The 18783-nt window shown below is 40.3% G+C and overlaps 1 protein-coding gene across 2 annotated transcripts in view; it reads left to right on the top strand.

Annotated features, from left to right (window-relative positions):
- The window catches only part of LOC100699530 (chloride channel protein 2), a 56770-nt gene extending 44463 nt beyond the window's left edge, over nt 1-12307 (top strand). For both annotated transcript variants that reach the window (XM_003459762.4, XM_013267378.2), the window contains 2 exons: nt 6686-6772; nt 11244-12307. In XM_003459762.4, coding sequence (XP_003459810.2) covers nt 6686-6772; nt 11244-11414 — 258 coding nt within the window. In that variant the 3' untranslated portion in view covers nt 11415-12307. The remainder of the gene's footprint in view (nt 1-6685; nt 6773-11243) is intronic.
- The last annotated feature ends 6476 nt before the right edge of the window (nt 12308-18783 follow it).

Here is an 18783-nt window from a genome sequence, read left to right as displayed (position 1 = left end):
ATATTCTATAATTATAAGTATGTACAGGCTGTAGTGAGTACAAGCTATGTACAGGCTATGAACAGGATATAAATATGAAATAAAAACTATACAGAAATCTGAGATATACAGCTATACAGAATGTGAACTATGCAAGTTATAAACAGTTGTGGGATTAAAAATTATCGTATGTACAGAATGATTATCTACACAGAACTATACAGTAGTGGTAAAGTGCTAGTGGTTGTGGGTGTGTGTATGTTCAGTCCATGAGTTTAACGTGGGTCAGATGTCAGGAGGCAGAGTTCAGGAGTCTGACAGCTGTGGGGAAGAAGCTGTTCCGGTACCTGGTGGTCTTAGTCCGGAGGCTCCTGTAGCGCCTCCCAGAGGGCAGGAGGGTGAAGAGTCCATGTGATGGGTGACTGGGGTCTTTGATGATTTTCCCAGCCCTTTTCAGACACCGCTTCCTGTAGATGTCCTTTATGGCAGGAAGTGGTGCTCCGGCGATGCGCTGGGCAGTTTTCACGACCCTCTGCAACGCCTTCCGGTCCGAGGCAGAGCAGTTCCCGTACCAGACTGTTATACAGTTGGTCAGGATGCTCTCGATGGTGCAGCGATAGAAGTTCACCAGGATGTCTGAGGACAGGTGGTTCTTCCTCAGAGTCCTCAAGAAGAAGAGGCGCTGGTGAGCCTTCTTGACCAGCTTGGAGCAGTTGGTCGTCCAGATGAGATCCTCGGAGATGTGGACTCCCAGGAACTTGAAGCTGCTCACACGCTCCACAGCCATCCCCTTAATGTGGATGGGTGGATGTGGGTCAGCATTCCTCCTGTAGTCCACGATGAGCTCCTTAGTCTTCTCGGTGTTAAGCAGTAGGTTGTTTGTGTCGCACCACTCAGCCAGACGATCCACCTCCTCCCTGTAGGCGGCCTCATCGTTGTCACTGATGAGGCCAATCACCGTGGTGTCATCTGCAAACTTAATGATGGTGTTGGAACCATCAGCAGGTCTGCTGTCGTGGGTGAAGAGGGAGTAGAGGAAAGGGCTCATCACACAGCCCTGTGGTACACCGGTGTTCATTGTGATTGTTGATGAGCAGCGGTTATCCAGTCGGACATGTTGGGGGCGGTTGGTCAGGAAGTCCAGTAACCATTTGCAGATGAGCATGTGTCATTCACCAATATTAGTGCCTTCACAGATTTGTGCTAATGTTCCTCATCGAGCTGCCGCTTTAACTGTCTGCTAACAGCCCTCGGTTCAATTCAATTCAATTCAATTTTATTTATATAGCGCCAAATCACAACAGAAGTCACCTCAAGGCGCTTTATATTGTACAGGAGATCGCACAATAATACATACAGAGAAAAACCCAACAATCATATGACCCCCTATGAGCAAGCACTTTGGCAACAGTGGGAAGGAAAAACTCCCTTTTAACAGGAAGAAACCTCCGGCAGAACCAGGCTCAGGGAGGGGCGGGGCCATCTGCTGCGACCGGTTGGGGTGAGAGAAGGAAAACAGGATAAAGACATGCTGTGGAAGAGAGACAGAGATTAATAACAGATATGATTCAATGCAGAGAGGTCTATTAACACATAGTGAGTGAGAAAGGTGACTGGAAAAGAAAAACTCAATGCATCATGGGAATCCCCGGCAGCCTACGTCTATTGCAGCATAACTAAGGGAGGATTCAGGGTCACCTGGTCCAGCCCTAACTATATGCTTTAGCAAAAAGGAAAGTTTGAAGCCTAATCTTGAAAGTAGAGATAGTGTCTGTCTCCTGAATCCAAACTGGAAGCTGGTTCCACAGAAGAGGGGCCTGAAAACTGAAGGCTCTGCCTCCCATTCTACTTTTAAATACTCTAGGAACAACAAGTAAGCCTGCAGTGTGAGAGCGAAGTGCTCTAATAGGGTGATATGGTACTACAAGGTCATTAAGATATGATAGAGCCTGATTATTTAAGACCTTGTATGTGAGGAGCAGGATTTTGAATTCAATTCTGGATTTAACAGGAAGCCAATGAAGGGAAGCCAAAACAGGAGAAATATGCTCTCTCTTTCTAGTACCTGTCAGGACTCTTGCTGCAGCATTTTGGATTAGCTGAAGACTTTTCAGCGAGTTGTTAGGACATCCTGATAATAAAGAATTACAGTAGTCCAGCCTGGAAGTAATAAATGCATGAACTAGTTTTTCAGCATCACTCTGAGACAGGATATTTCTAATTTTAGAGATGTTGCACAAATGGAAGAAAGCAGTCTTACATATTTGTTTAATATGTGCATTGAAGGACATGTCCTGGTCAAAAATGACTCCAAGGTTCCTCACAGCATTACTGGAGGCCAAGGTAATGCCATCCAGAGTAAGAATCTGGTTAGATACCATATTTCTAAGATTTTCAGGGCCGAGTACAATAACCTCAGTTTGATCTGAATTAAGAAGCAGAAAGTTAGCGGCCATCCAGGTCTTTATGTCTTTAAGACATTCCTGCAGTTTAACTAATTGGTGTGTGTTACCTGGCTTCATGGACAGATAGAGCTGGGTGTCATCTGCATAGCAGTGAAAATTTATGCTATGTCTTCTAATGATACTGCCTAAGGGAAGCATGTATAATGTAAATAGAATTGGTCCTAGCACTGAACCCTGTGGAACTCCATAATTGACCTTAGTGGGTGAAGAGGACTCTCCATTTACATGTACAAATTGGAGTCTATTAGATAGATATGATACAAACCACTGCAGTGCAGTACCTGTAATACCTACAGCATGTTCTAATCGCTCTAATAGGATATTATGGTCAACAGTATCGAACGCAGCACTGAGGTCTAGCAGGACAAGCACAGAGATGAGTCCACTATCAGAGGCCATAAGAAGATCATTTGTAACCTTCACTAAAGCTGTTTCTGTGCTGTGATGAGCTCTGAAACCTGACTGAAACTCTTCAAATAAGCCATTCCTCTGCAGATGATCTGTTAGCTGTTTGACAACTACTCTTTCAAGGATGTTTGATATGAAAGGAAGGTTGGAGATTGGCCTATAATTAGCTAAGACAGCTGGGTCTAGAGATGCTTTTTAAGTAAAGGTTTAACTACAGCCAGCTTGAAGGCCTGTGGTACATAGCCGATTATTAGAGATAGGTTGATCATATTTAAGATTGAAGCATTAATTAATGGCAGGACTTCTTTGAGCAGTTTTGTAGGAATGGGGTCTAAAAGACACGTTGATGATTTGGAGGAATTAATTATTGAAGTTAACTCAGAAAGATCAATTGGAGAAAAAGAGTCTAACTTAACATCGATGGTACTAAAAGTAGCTGTAGATAATATTACATCTGTGGGATGATTATTGGTAATTTTTTCTCTAATGATTAAAATGTTATTTGTGAAGAAGTTCATGAAGTCATTACTAGTTAACGTTAAAGGGATGGTTGGCTCAGTAGAGCTCTGACTGTTTGTCAGCCTGGCTACAGTGCTGAAGAGAAACCTGGGGTTGTTCTTATTTTCTTCAATCAGTGACGAATAGTAAGATGTTCTGGCTTTGCGGAGGGCTTTCTTATAAAGCAGCAAACTATTTCTCCAGGCTAAATGATGATCCTCTAAATTTGTGACACGCCATTTCCTCTCCAGCTTACGAGTTATCTGCTTTAGGCTACGTGTTTGAGAATTATACCACGGAGTCAGGTACTTCTGATTTGAGGCCTTAGTTTTCACAGGAGCTACAGTATCCAGAGTCGTACGTAGTGAGGAGGTAAAAATTATTAACAAGATAATCGACCTCTGTTGGAGTAGCGTTCAGATAGCTGCTCTGCTCTATGTTGGTACAGGGCATTGAAGATGATAACAGTGGGTGGATTATATTCTTAAACTGAGTTACAGCACTTTCAGAAAGACACCTACTGTGATAAAGTCTACTCTCCACTGCTGTGTAATCAATTATTGTAAATGTAAATGTTATCAGGAAATGATCAGACAGCAGAGGGTTTTCAGGAAACACTGTTAAATGTTCAGTTTCTATGCCATATGTTAAAATAAGATCTAGAGTGTGATTAAAGTGGTGGGTGGGTTCTTTTACATTTTGAGAGAAGCCAATTGAGTCTAATAACAGATTAAATGCCATGTTGAGGCTGTCATTTTTAGCATCTACATGGATGTTAAAATCACCCACAATAATTATTTTATCTGAGCTGAGCACTAAATCAGATAAAAAGTCTGAGAAATCAGACAGAAACTCTGTGTAAGGCCCAGGTGGACGATAGATGATAACAAGTAAGACTGGTTTCTGAGTTTTACAGCTGGGGTGGACGAGGCTAAGCATCAGGCTTTCAAATGAATTAAAAGTCTGTCTGGGTCTTTCGTTGATTAATAGACTGGTGTGAAAAATTGCTGCCACACCACCCCCTCGGCCTGTGCTTCGAGGTTTCTGGTAGTTAGAATGACTCGGGGGTGTTGATTCATTTAAACTAACATAATCATCCGGCTGCAACCAGGTTTCTGTAAGGCAGAGTAAATCGATTTGTTGATCAATTATTAAGTCATGTACTAACAGAGACTTGGAGGAGAGAGACCTAATATTTAATAATCCACATTTCACTGTTTTACTCTTTGGTTCAGATGTGGATACTGTATTGTTCTTTCTTTGTGATTTTTTATGTTTAAGTTGTTTATTGCTGGTTTTTGGTTTGTTTTTTGTCTGTTTGGGAGCTGACACAGTCTCAATGGAGATGGGTTTTTGGGAGGGTAGCAGGAGGAGAGAAGCTGCAAAGAGGCGTGTAAGACTGCAACTCTGCTTCCTGGTCCCAACTCTGGATAGTCATATTTTGGGGGGTTAATAAATTGGTCCATATTTCTAGAAATGAGAGCTGCTCCATCCAAAGTGGGATGGATGCCGTCTCTCCTAACAAGACCAGGTTTCCTCCAGAAGGTTTGCCAATTATCTATGAAGCCCACATCGTTTCTGGGACACCACTCAGACAGACAGCAATTTAAGGAGAACATGCGGCTAAACATGTCACTCCTGGTCTGATTGGGGAGGGGACCAGAGAAAACTACAGAGTCCGACATTGTTTTGGCAAAGTTGCACACCGATTCAATATTGATTTTAGTGACCTCCGATTGGCGTAACTGGGTGTCATTACTGCCGACGTGAATTATGATCTTACTGTATTTACGTTTAGCCTTAGCCAGCAGTTTTAAGTTTCCCTCAATGTCGCCTGCCCTGGCCCCTGGAAGACAATTGACTATGGTTGCCGGTGTCTCTAGCTTCACATGTCTGAGAACAGAATCACCAATTACCAGAGTTTGACCCCCAGCGGGTGTGTCGCCGAGTGGGGAAAAACGGTTAGACACATGAACAGGTTGGTGGTGTACCTGGGGCTTCTGTTTAAGACTATGCTTCCTCCTCACCGTCACCCAGCCGCCCTCTTTCCCCAGCTGCTTGGGGTCTGCCAGGGAACAGCTAGCGGGGCCTACGCTATCTTCGGCTGCACCAGCTACAGGGGCCTGGCTAGCTACGGGTGAATGGAGGGTGCGAAGCCGAGTCTCCAATTCAGTAATCCTGGCCTCCAGAGCTGCAAATATGCTACATTTGTTACAGGTATCATTACTGCTAAAGGAGGCCGAGGAGTAACTAAACATCTGACACAATGAGCAGGAAAGTGCAGGAGGGACAGGTGAAGTAGCCATGGTGCTAACGAGTCGGCTACGAGCTAAGCTAAGCTAGCGAAACAGTACAGAGACAGTGAGTGAATACTTTGGCTATAAATTAGGTAGTGAGTACACAGAAAGGGTGCTTCAGATGAAGCACGTGAAGATTATACAATGAAAAAGGAATGTATCTAAAAGATTTTAATTAAATTGCTAAGCAGATAAGCTACTCAGAAACACCACTGTGTTTGAGCAGGAACAGGAAGTGATACTCTACCACAAAGCGAGCGAACACCAAGTGACAGCACCACCAAGAGTCCAAGAGAGACTTGCTCTCTTGCTCTATAGATGGTTATAGACAAACGTGACCACTACTGAGAAGTCAACAGATTCGGCCTTTCAAAGTTGAAAGACATCATCTAACTTTCAGCAGCACTTATTTAAAGATTTAAGTAAGTGTGTTCATACAGTTGAGCCAGTGTGTATACTTTTGAACATGTGTGGAGAAAATCCGAAACAGATCTGAACTTGTGCACCCAGTTCCTGCTTTTTAAAGATGCTGTGCAATCATTCAACAGTTCAAAGAAATCATTAAAAGCCACCTTGATATTCATGCTCATGATGAGTGTTGTAAACTACTGACCACAGTTGTATGTATGCTAACAGCAGCCCATATTACCGCCTCACTAGACTTATCAAAATAATAGCCTATATTATTTCCATACACACATAATACATCCAATGAAATCCTACGTGCAGGTTGCGTGTGCAGATTAAACAAATGTGTTTTAATTTGCTTCAAACATTTCTTAAAGCCATCAAGTCGAGTTAATAGGCTCTTCTGTCCACAGGAGGTGTACACGGCTTTGTTAAGCATGTCAGTTCCCTCTCGCAAATTTCCCACAGTGAAAAAAATCCCATTTAGCTGAAAATGTGACAGGTTGAATGAATCAAATGTGATTAGATATTGGTGAAGTTTGGATAATTAAGATCAATGGTGCATTTTCCAAACTGGACTTTAAGTAGAAAGACAGTTTTTACTAACAGAACTTTGCTGTTTTCCTACAGACCTACACCATCTTCTCTCTGCTGGGCCTCGACCACGCCTATGTCACCAGGATCGGACGCCTCATCGGGGTGGTTTCCATCAAAGAAGTAATAGTCTCTCTTTACAGGACCTTTGGAGTGTATGGGTTTGATCACTTTGTCAGCTGCGCTCCACCAACTGAGTTGGCAAAAATACAGATATTCTGTACTTAAGTACAAGTACGAATACTACTATTAAAAAATACTCCAGTAAAAGTTGAAGTACAGAATCAACTTCTTTACTCAAGTAAAAGTAAAAACGTACAGGCTCTGAAAAGCACTCAAAGAAAATAAAAAGTAGCTCTTTGGAGGATGTTTCTGTTTTTGTGCAAAGCTAACTGAACCTTGAGCCATATTAGCATAATAATAAAATAATATCAGTAGATGTTAATTAAAACTTTATTAAATTCTAATTATTCTCAGCTTGAATCAGAAGAAAAAGAAGTAAATAAAAAGCAGCTCTATTTTCTGATGCCTACATTATAGTTGGGGACTTTGCCTGTAAACAGGGTCACCGTCAGGGGTTAAAGTGGATTCAGCAGTTGGGGGAAACTAAACTGGTTCTAATGGTTCAGTGTGGGGAAAAGAATCAAACTCACATTAATTTCCAGTAGATTTTCTTAGTGTACAGGCCAGAGGTGGGACCAAGTCATTGTTTTGCAAGTCTCAAGTAAGTCCCAAGTCTTTATCCTCAAGTCACAAGTCAAGTCTCAAGTAAAGTCAAGCAAGTCAGAGTCAAGTCGCAAGTCAAGACAGACAACTTTCAAGTCAAGTCCCAAGTCCGAAACTTTGAATTTCAAGTCCTTTCAAGTCTTTTTTTTAACCCTCTGGGGTCCAGGGTATAATTGGCCGTTCTTGACTACTTTTGATTTTACTTCTATATTTCACTTTTAAAATATGTTTTTCTTGCCTTGTTTGGTATCATTATTTACAGCACAACCTCAAATATCTGAAATTTGAGTTATTTTTTTCATTTTGGTATACTATATTAGCACAGTTGATCTAAATTCAGACAAAAAATTCAGAATCCGAGTAGAAAAAAGTTATATTTTTTTACATGTTTAACGAATCATTTTCATAACTTGAAATGCAAATAGAAATTGTACATTTCTAAAAATTATGCACAAGTTTTGCAAACAACAAAGTTATATGGTACTATTTACCTAAAAATGTAGCCAAGGCCTCAGGCGTTTTTTATATAACCATTTAAATCTATTTACAGAACAATCAGGTGTGCTGCATCAAATAAGAAGGCACACAAATTATTTGTGCCAGTCCAAAACATGTAGTTTGTGTTCAGTATAAGACAGAGGAGAACACCACAGGCCTAAACCCTGCAGGTCTGACAACTGGAGGTGCAACAGTCCAGTTTTCTATGTGGAGACAGCGTTTACACTGGAATCTGCCTTTGACAGCTTTTTTAGATCAAATATGAAATTCAGCAGTCTAACCGACACACAATACAAAACAATAACTACACAACAAACTAACTACAGCCTCCAAACACGCTAAACGTCACTAATGTCTCACATATGAAAACTCTCTCTCTCTCTCTTTCGCTCGCCCGCTTTCCGTCGCGGGTGTCACTCCTAAAAACTTCCCCTTCTCCCTAAACAACCAAATGTCACATGTTGCCTTATCATTTTTTTGATTGGCTGACATGGTAAACTCTAACACCAATAGGGAAGGGGTGTTTTTTCTTTTTCCACTCGCAAGTGGAGAGCGTATGCTAGGCTGTCTGTAGAAAACGCCGTTTTTGTCTAGCATCCCTGTTGAGAATAACCTTTGCAAATAAACAACAGCTAATAATATAAGATCAAAGTATTTTATTTGATGTATTGACATAAATGACAGAAGAAAAAGGCCATGTATAGCAGGACTACTCAATTACACACTAAGGTGGGCCAGATTTTCTAACCAAAAAATTTTTTTTCCCTGGCTCAGACATGCAAAAGTTAAACACGACCATACACTAATTGCAAATTAAACACAGTGATTTTGAATTGTGATGTGATGGTAAAATAAATATTTGTCAGTCTAAACTGGGTTAAATCTACGGGGTTAATGATGGGGAGGAGACGGAGAGAGACTGAGTACAGCTACAGAACCCACTTTCTGAAACGGACCCTGCTCACCATTCACCGACAATTCTGAGCTAACAAGTTGCATGTTATTCTTGGATGCGCTTGCAGGACCGGATTTAAAATAGCATGACAAACATATCATACCTGTTAAAGCCAAACAGTATCATCAACGTAGCCCGGAGAACATTTGCTAATAAGATGAAGTTAGCTAAGTCAGCTGTCTCATCGTAGCAAAAAAAAAAAAGAAAAAAAAAAAAGCACCACCTACCTTCTTTATGCAACTTCAAATGTCGGACAAAGTTGGAAGTTGTTCCATCTCCGTCTGTGATTCTCTTCTTGCATGTTTTGCATATTGCATTTCGTTTTTTGTTGACTACTTCGTAGTTTATGTACCCGAAAGAAATTACTCTTGGGAGCATTTTTGGCTCGAGCGTTTTTGTTCTTGTTTTTTTCAAATCTGGTTAATTTGATTGGCTGTGCTACAGCCCACGCTCACATATATACGGAGTGTGGTAAGAATGAATGAATGAATAAAGTGAATTAATGGTCCGCACTTTTTATATAATATGTATGTTAAATTTTAGATTTGGGTAAAATATCAAGTCTTTTCAAGTAAACAGGTTCAAGTCCAATTCAAGTCCCAAGTCACTGGTGTAAAAGTCCAAGTCAAGTCACAAGTCTTACAACCTTTTTTCAAGTCAAGTCTAAAGTCATAAAATTAATGACTCGAGTCTGACTCGAGTCCAAGTCATGTGACTCGAGTCCACACCTCTGGTACAGGCTGTGATCAGATGACCTGCTGACACACCTGGATTCAACCAGATGTTTCCTGAGTGGTCCTGGATGATTTCCATCCTCTGCACTGACAGTAAACTGTTTATGCTGCCTTTACATTAGACTGGATAAAGTTGGTGTGAAGGTGGAGTTCAGTGAATGCATCTCTGCTACACTGTGAGCTAACTGTGACCATGAAACACAGCCACTGTGCAGCAGTCACACACTGTTCTTTACTTTAAATCCATCACAGTGCAACAAACACGCCTGTTTATCCTGCACTGACCTGCAGAGGGTTTCCATGCAGTCTTTAAATAACACAGTTAGTCTGCCTGTCTTTCTTATCTTTCTCCATCTCTGAATGAAGCTAGCGCTCTCTTTTCTCTCCCTGTGAAATCCAGCAGCTGGACTTTAGCTACAACACACTGTGAGACAAACTGGACACAGTTTGTGTGTTTGCTGATGTTTGTAGAGCTGATAGAAATGTCACAATTACCTCACAATTTAAAAAATGGTTTATGCTCTCTCCTCTTCTGTAGGGCTAGCTAGATGCCAAAGTATCACAACCGCAAATTATGGACCTGCAGTCGTTCCGATGTTGAAAAGAAAAAAAACAAAAAACAAACCAAGAACTCACCACCGTCCCACTTTAAGCCCTGACTTCTCTATGACATTTCCTGGTGATTAATAAATGAACAGAAAGCCTTTCATCTGTTTCTGTTTAGACTCAAACCAGTTTGGTGTTTGGAGGCTTGCAGTGACGTGAAATAATAACTCTCCTCTGTTACAGCAAAAGTAATGAGCCTGTTTTGAAAATGTAAGAAGAACAGATATGCGTTTAAAAATGTAGGGAGTAAAAGTAAAAAGTAGTCAGAAAAATAACTCCTCTGGTAAAGTACAGATACCTAAAAAATTGTACTTAAGTATAGTAACAAAGTATTTGTACTTTGTTACGTCCCACCTCTGTCCAACAGCAAGAAAAAACACAAACCCAGTCAGGGCAGATAAACCCATCCTCTCCCAGTCTGCCGGTCTCTCACACAGACACACTGTCACATCTCTGGTCCACAGACAGCTAAACTCTCAGAGCACATTGACAGGATCTGCAGCACTTTTACTCACAACAGCCAAAACATCCAATATTTAAAAGAAGCCAATTAAAGGAAAAGCTCTGAAAGACCAAAAAATTGAGGTACACCCTTTTTAATAAAGAAATTATACCGTATTAGCTGAAAAAAAGTCTTCTACTTCTTCTTATCAGACAGAACGACACATTACACATGTTCCTTTAATGTGGGGATAATAGGTTAATTTGCACATAAAATGTATACGTCATTGCTTTTATTAGATATGAATTTTTATGTGCTGTACATAAAAAAAATCTTCAGGCTTGAGAAAATAATCTGAGCCTTAAAAAGCATTTCATGCAGGTGACTTGGCTCCTACTACTACGTTTCTTTCTCTCCACTGTCACCACTTCCTTCTTTCTCTCTTTAATGCTATAAGACTATGGTGGTGATCTGGCACTATATAAATTAAACTGAAATGGAACTGAATGTACTGCAATCCAAAATAATAAGCTTAAAGCCTTGAGTTATGTTTGTGTTTGCATGGCTCAAACAACTTTATTGGGATGTTACTCACCTGGAATTGAACAATTCCTGCCTTCTTTCTTCATCTAGCTCCGTAAAGCCATAGATGGCTCAATGACTCTGAAAGGTGTGAAGGTAGCTCCCCCTATGGCCACCTTCAGGAACAGCAGCTTGAGCAGCAGCCAGAATGAGACCACCTATCTCCAAGCTGTGAGACCACCAGAAGAGCACGCCAACGATGCACCAAAGCACGTCTGCTGACGTGACCAACGGCAAGTCTCGGTAGGAGAAGGAGAATGAGGAGAAGGAGGAAATGTCAAAGTGCTGAAGTCTTTAATCTCTCAAAGCTACACGTGCAAAAATCAAATACAGACAGTGCAATGTGTATAGGTCTGTACATTAGGGGGCAGATGCCTCAGCTTTTGTGTTTTCGAGTTTCCACTCTCATTCCTTTCTTCTTCACTGACATACCTAATAGTCAGGTGTTAATTGTCATGTATTAGTGGTTATGTCTTAATAGTCAGGCTGAGAGCACAACCTGTGCAAGCAGACGTGCTCCCTGGCAGTGATGGAGGCACCTGTAGCTAATCTCATTCTGTCCTTACATTCTGTTGCCACAGCTCTCACAGGCATAGAAACACACTTTTATTGTAGTCCAAATGCTCATTTCACAAGTGCCTCCTCTTCTTTATCACCAGGAATAAGCAGTGTGTGTGTGTGTGTGTGTGTGTGCGTGCGTGTGTGTGTGTGTGTGTGTGTTACATAAGTGGCGTAGGTGAGGTTTTCCCATAGAGTACAATGGTGCGGGGGGAAGTCAGTTTGACCACATTCTACTTGTACTAAACTAAACTTTAACCACATGTAAATTTTCCACGTACTATGTAGTATGTTCAGATTAATAAAATTGTAACAGTTTAGCCTTAAAGATGAAGGATTTGAATTAAAAAATTTGATGTGATATTTTTCAGTTTCATTTGACTCAAAATAGTTGCTTCATATTTACTGAGGGTAAAAATTCCTTCTTTTTGTGTGGAGTTTAACCCTCACCCAACCAGACTGAATTGAACAATATCCTGACCTATATCACCTTCACACCAAAATCAGACATTGTGTTGTTAATCAACAGTGAATAAATGCGTGACATATTAACAAACCTCTGTTTTGTTGAAGAGTTCTTTCTGTCTCTACATTTTCATCAGGATTTCTGCAGCTTGCTCATCTTTGCTGTCTGCCCTCTTTCTACCCTGTAGTAACAGCTGGAGTGAAGTTTTCCAGATGAGTTTAGGAAACGAGTTACGTCTAAAACATTTGCTGATACATGTTTTCAGCAGTCATTCACACTTTTGCTAAATTTTGAAAGAAAACAATTGTACATTAGTAAATCAAAAGTTGAAAGTAATTCAAAGCAGGACTACTTTGTCAGTAATGTCTTGTTCATTACTTTTTCAATATTAGAGGATTATGATTGTAATAAGTGACAGCTCCCTTGCCGCAGGTGGTGACTACAGAGAGTTCAGCAGGCTTGACTTGGATTTTTAGACACTATATTCTATTTCTGTCACAGTCTGTTTGGCTACACTCAAGCAGCAACCTTTCACTTGCTAACTGAATGCCTACACCACAAGACTGTGGAGAAAACCACTTTGTATAACACTAAGCAGTCCTTAAATTTTCTCTTATGATCACAGCCATAGAAGAAGAGTCTTTTTTATGAGTAAATATCACAGAAAAAATAAAAACTGCATCATGAACTAGTTCTTACTCTGCAGCATGTGCACTGGTGCACATCTGTGGCTGCTCTAAGTTTCCTGCAGCATTCTCTCTTTGTAAAGCAGTACTTCTAGGGGCCACTGGGAGGCAGCCTTGTCATTGTCAACATGAAGGCAAAAGTACTCAGTGTAACTTTGACCTGTAACGCACAGGAATAACACATATAACACATATAAGTGTGAGCTGACAGCTCACACTTTTTGCAAGTCGCCAAAGACAAACATGTGCAGACACTGGACTACATTCTGATGTCACTTCCTTGCTCTGTTACAACCCGGCATAGAGGTAACAGGGACCGAACATGAAGCTGCAACTCCCCACTCCAACCATTCCTAAGAAAGGGCAGCAATAAGGTAACTGAAGGGGCTAGCAGCAAATTATTTACTTCAGACGTGAGCCGTGCAAAAAAAAAAAAAAAAAAAAGACAACAAAAAGGTTTCTGATGTTCCCAAAGCTTCCCTATTAAAACAAAAGCAAACAAAAGACAATTTCTAACTATCAGAAAACATGGGGAAAAGGGTTCAACAAAAAAAGGCCTTGTCGCTCCTACTAAATCTGCTGCAGTGCTCAATATATACAGTGAACACAAAATTACAAGCAATGGTTATATAACTATTTTCAAAAGGTGCTGTTCACACAAGCTGTCTCAATTACTGACAGCTCACACGTTCCAAAAACACTGCAGCTCAGGTTTTTCCACACAAAAGCTCAAAACTACAGAGAACCAGCTGGCACTTTGTTGGTGGTAGAGGAGTCAAGGAGAGGGGCGAGGTGGCTGTCAGCTGGAGGTTAAGGTCAAAGGTCAAGGTCAAATTTATTTATATAGCACATTTCCAGACAGACGATGCTGCACAAAGTGCTTAACAATATAAAAATGCCATTAAAAAGAAATAATGTAGAACAATAATAACAATATAAAGCAATGATAGGACAATAAAAGAATTAAAACTAGAAAAATTTGCATTTCCTGCAAAAATGCTGTGTGGATGCTGTAACGCTGAAGCTGTCTGCTAAAAATAGCTGAAAAAGCTGAAACTTAGCAAAAAGCTGAAACTTAGCAAAAATGTAATTACTTAGTAGAACTACAATGACGTAAAGAAAACATAATACTTGGCAGAAATACAATAACATAGCAGAACTTACCAGAAATATTGTAACTTAGAAGAAACATGATAACTTCTCAGAAATACAGGAATTGGTACATGGTACAAGATTACAGAGATAAATTATTTAACCAAAAATACCTAAACATTGCAGAAATACTGTGATTTAGGACAAATACTACAACATAGCAGAAATGCTGTGATTCAGCAAATATACTATGCTATGGCACATGCTATGCAAACTGCATTTCGTTGCCCTGTACCTGTGCATGTGCAATGACAATAAAGTTGAATTCTATTCTATTCTATTCTAAATAGAATGAATATGCTCAAATACTATGATTTTGCTCAAATACTATGATTTAGCAATAATACTAAGATTTGGCAGAAATACTATGCTTTGGCACAAATACTATAATTAATTACAAGTACAATAACATAGCAGAACTGTCAAGATTTGGCAGAAATACTATGTTTTAGCAGTAATACTATGATTTGGTAGAAATACTATAATTACGCAGAAATACTATATTTACTACAAATCCTATAAAATAGTAGAAATAGTATGATTTAGCTGAAATACTGTATTTAGCACAAATACCGAAAAGTAGCAGAAATACTATAATTTAGCAGAATAGTAATAACTTACACAATTACAAATATGGACACATCAAAATCAAATCAAATCACTTTTATTGTCACGTCACATGTGCAGGTACACTGGTACAGTACATGCGAGTGAAATTCTTGTGTGTGAGCTTCACAAGCAACAGAGTTGTGCAAAAAATACAATAACGTAAAACAAGCAAAATATATTTATTACTTTCAGATTTAGCCATTCTTATACAGGGAGTGCAGAATTATTAGGCAAATGAGTATTTTGTCCACATCATCCTCTTCATGCATGTTGTCTTACTCCAAGCTGTATAGGCTCGAAAGCCTACTACCAATTAAGCATATTAGCATATTAATGAGAAGGGGGTGTGGTCTAATGACATCAACACCCTATATCAGGTGTGCATAATTATTAGGCAACTTCCTTTCCTTTGGCAAAATGGGTCAAAAGAAGGACTTGACAGGCTCAGAAAAGTCAAAAATAGTGAGATATCTTGCAGAGGGATGCAGCAGTCTTAAAATTGCAAAGCTTCTGAAGCGTGATCATCGAACAATCAAGCGTTTCATTCAAAATAGTCAACAGGGTCGCAAGAAGTGTGTGGAAAAACCAAGGCGCAAAATAACTGCCCATGAACTGAGAAAAGTCAAGCGTGCAGCTGCCAAGATGCCACTTGCCACCAGTTTGGCCATATTTCAGAGCTGCAACATCACTGGAGTGCCCAAAAGCACAAGGTGTGCAATACTCAGAGACATGGCCAAGGTAAGAAAGGCTGAAAGACGACCACCACTGAACAAGACACACAAGCTGAAACGTCAAGACTGGGCCAAGAAATATCTCAAGACTGATTTTTCTAAGGTTTTATGGACTGATGAAATGAGAGTGAGTCTTGATGGGCCAGATGGATGGGCCCGTGGCTGGATTGGTAAAGGGCAGAGAGCTCCAGTCCCACTCAGACGCCAGCAAGGTGGAGGTGGAGTACTGGTTTGGGCTGGTATCATCAAAGATGAGCTTGTGGGGCCTTTTCGGGTTGAGGATGGAGTCAAGCTCAACTCCCAGTCTTACTGCCAGTTTCTGGAAGACACCTTCTTCAAGCAGTGGTACAGGAAGAAGTCTGCATCCTTCAAGAAAAACATGATTTTCATGCAGGACAATGCTCCATCACACGCGTCCAAGTACTCCACAGCGTGGCTGGCAAGAAAGGGTATAAAAGAAGAAAAACTAATGACATGGCCTCCTTGTTCACCTGATCTGAACCCCATTGAGAACCTGTGGTCCATCATCAAATGTGAGATTTACAAGGAGGGAAAACAGTACACCTCTCTGAACAGTGTCTGGGAGGCTGTGGTTGCTGCTGCACGCAATTGATGGTGAACCGATCAAAACACTGACAGAATCCATGGATGGCAGGCTTTTGAGTGTCCTTGCAAAGAAAGGTGGCTATATTGGTCGCTGATTTGTTTTGTTTTGTTTTTGAATGTCAGAAATGTATATTTGTCAATGTGGAGATGTTATATTGGTTTCACTGGTAAAAATAAATAATTGAAATGGGTATATATTTGTTTTTTGTTAAGTTGCCTAATAATTATGCACAGTAATAGTCACCTGCACACACAGATATCCCCCTAAAATAGCTAAAACTAAAAACTACTTCCAAAAACATTCAGCTTTGATATTAATGAGTTTTTTGGGTTCATTGAGAACATGGTTGTTGTTCAATAATAAAATTATTCCTCAAAAATACAACTTGCCTAATAATTCTGCACTCCCTGTATGTACAATATATAAGAGTATATGCATTACTGGATGTGTATACTAAATATGTTTTTCTACGTGTGTGCGTGTGTGTGTGTGAGTGTGTATATACATATTTTACAAATTAAATAGAGTAAACAATAAAATAAAATATATAAAATATACAGAGGTTGGTAGTTGGACATGTGCAAAACAGTGGCATTAATGTACAGTGTGGAGTGCATAATGTTGAAGTTCAAGTAGTGAAGGTGAGGTGTCTATGACGTGTTCAGCAGTCTGATGGCCTGGTGGAAAAAGCTGTCTCTCAGTCTGCTGGTTCGGGACCAGATGCTGCAGAACCTCCTTCCCGATGGAAGTAGTCTGAACAGTTTATGGCTGGGGTGACTGGAGTCCTTGATGATCCTCCCCGCTTTCCTCAGGCACCGCTTCCTGTAGATGTCTTGGAGGGAGGGAAGCTCACCTCCAATTATCCGTTCAGAGCACCGCACTACTCTCTGGAGAGCTTTGCAGTTGTAAGCGGTGCTGTTGCCGTACCAGGTGGACCGGATAACCGGACGCGTAGTTTTAATACACAGGTTATTTTGATGAAAATACAAACTCAGTGATAAATGGTGGTGTATTACTTTTGAATGATTTAAGGGCTTTCTTCGTTTTGAAGGAATCTGAGCATTGAATGAGTGAGGCACACCTCTCATTGTTTGGAGTGGATCAGAGAGAATTAACTGGTTTTACGTTTGCGATTACGTTGGATCCCGCAACTACTGGAGTGCTAGGAGAGGTGTATGTGGAGGTGTCTGTTTGCTGCGAGACAGAGCACAAAGAGTATGACTTTTATAGAACAGTGATTCTAACTGAATTAGAGTTCCCTAACTGAAGGGGATCTTCTGAATGCGCAGGTTGTTTGCTACTGTGAGACAGTGGAGAGAACTTACGAAGTTACCTTCTTTCACCAAGTAAGAGTGGAAGATCTCGTAACATTCCGGTGGAGATGGGGCTGAGGCGGAGGGGGAAATGTCATTAACAATGACCAGTGATGAGCCAAAGAGAGAAAACACTCCCTCTCTTTCTGGTTGAATTGTTCACAGCGCCATGTCTCCATAAACCTGACAAGTGGGCTCTAACTTCTGGCTGAGGACAAGGAATGCTGTTATTTAAGGTGGGAAATCAAAATTGGGGTTAGCAAATTTGGGAAAGAGAAAACTGACTGTTTAAGTGGAAAATTGTGAAGGAGTCTGAAAAAACCACAAGAAGAAGCATATACACAATCACACACACAAATAGAAAATGCATTAACCTTAAAATACAGAAGAGTTCATGAAGATCAGATAGCATGTTGAGCATATGAGTCTGTTTATCATCTTGTCCAACTCGCTTAGTGTGTAGTAGTTTTTAGAAAAAGAAAATTTAGAATTTAGTGATGATGGTGTGCAAGTTGTGTGGTTTTTAACAAGATTTTCTGTGTATTGAGCAGGTGAAATTATGTCAGTTGACCTCAGAGTCTCAGGATGCTGAAGAACCTGAGGCAACTGAAATATGATGTGGGGAAAATGAACAGAGAGAGTGATTTAAGTCTGATTTCAGACAATGTAAGTATTAATTAAGCCAAAAGTAGGGTGAAACTTTTGTGACCCTGAAGTTCTAATCCCAACAGCATATGGATAGATTAATAAGCAAAATGTTCTGTGTTTAAGATTTTTGAGGTTGTGGTTTTAGTGATGGGTTGATTCGGTCGGTTAGATTTAGGTTGTCTTGTTGTTGTTTTTGGTTTTTTTAATAGAGGGAGTTTTATTAAACATGGATGTGTCTAGAATTGGGCCCATTATTTTTGTAACAGTGCACTTAGAGACAACCTGTCAGGTGATTTTGTTTTGTGCTTTGATGAGCAAATAATCAGCTCTCTTTTTCTCATTTTTGTTCTAAGCAGGCTTGCAACAGTCAATAACAGCGCTGAAAATTCTCAGGAGAGCAAATATCAGGTGGGCTTTCCAGATTACAACTGCCTGAGGAGAAGGCTACCTGTGGGGAACTGATCAGATTGAAAGTCCCTATCTAAAAGGATTGTAGCGATTCAATCCAGTCCAAAAGCATAAAGAACTATTCTCCTAAAAACAAAATAAAACAAATGAATGAGCTCATGTTGCTGAGGGTGGAGAATCTGATTATTTGCGCGGGAGTCTCCACTATCAGCAATACCTGGTGTGAATGCGTGTGAATGGATGTGTGTAAATGGATGGTGACTGGACGGACGAGGACCGACTGGACACTGAGATAAAGACTGGACTAAGGTTAAACACATGACTGATAACTGTTCTGTTTTAAGTTTCCTTTCTTATAACACAGATTGGATCATAAGTGAGGAAAACTCAGTATGAAATGTGAAGTTGAGGTT

The sequence above is a fragment of the Oreochromis niloticus genome, linkage group LG14 (assembly GCF_001858045.2).
Source record: "Oreochromis niloticus isolate F11D_XX linkage group LG14, O_niloticus_UMD_NMBU, whole genome shotgun sequence".
In the NCBI taxonomy this organism is placed as follows: domain Eukaryota; kingdom Metazoa; phylum Chordata; class Actinopteri; order Cichliformes; family Cichlidae; genus Oreochromis; species Oreochromis niloticus.
This window is presented reverse-complemented; position numbering and strand designations above follow the sequence as displayed.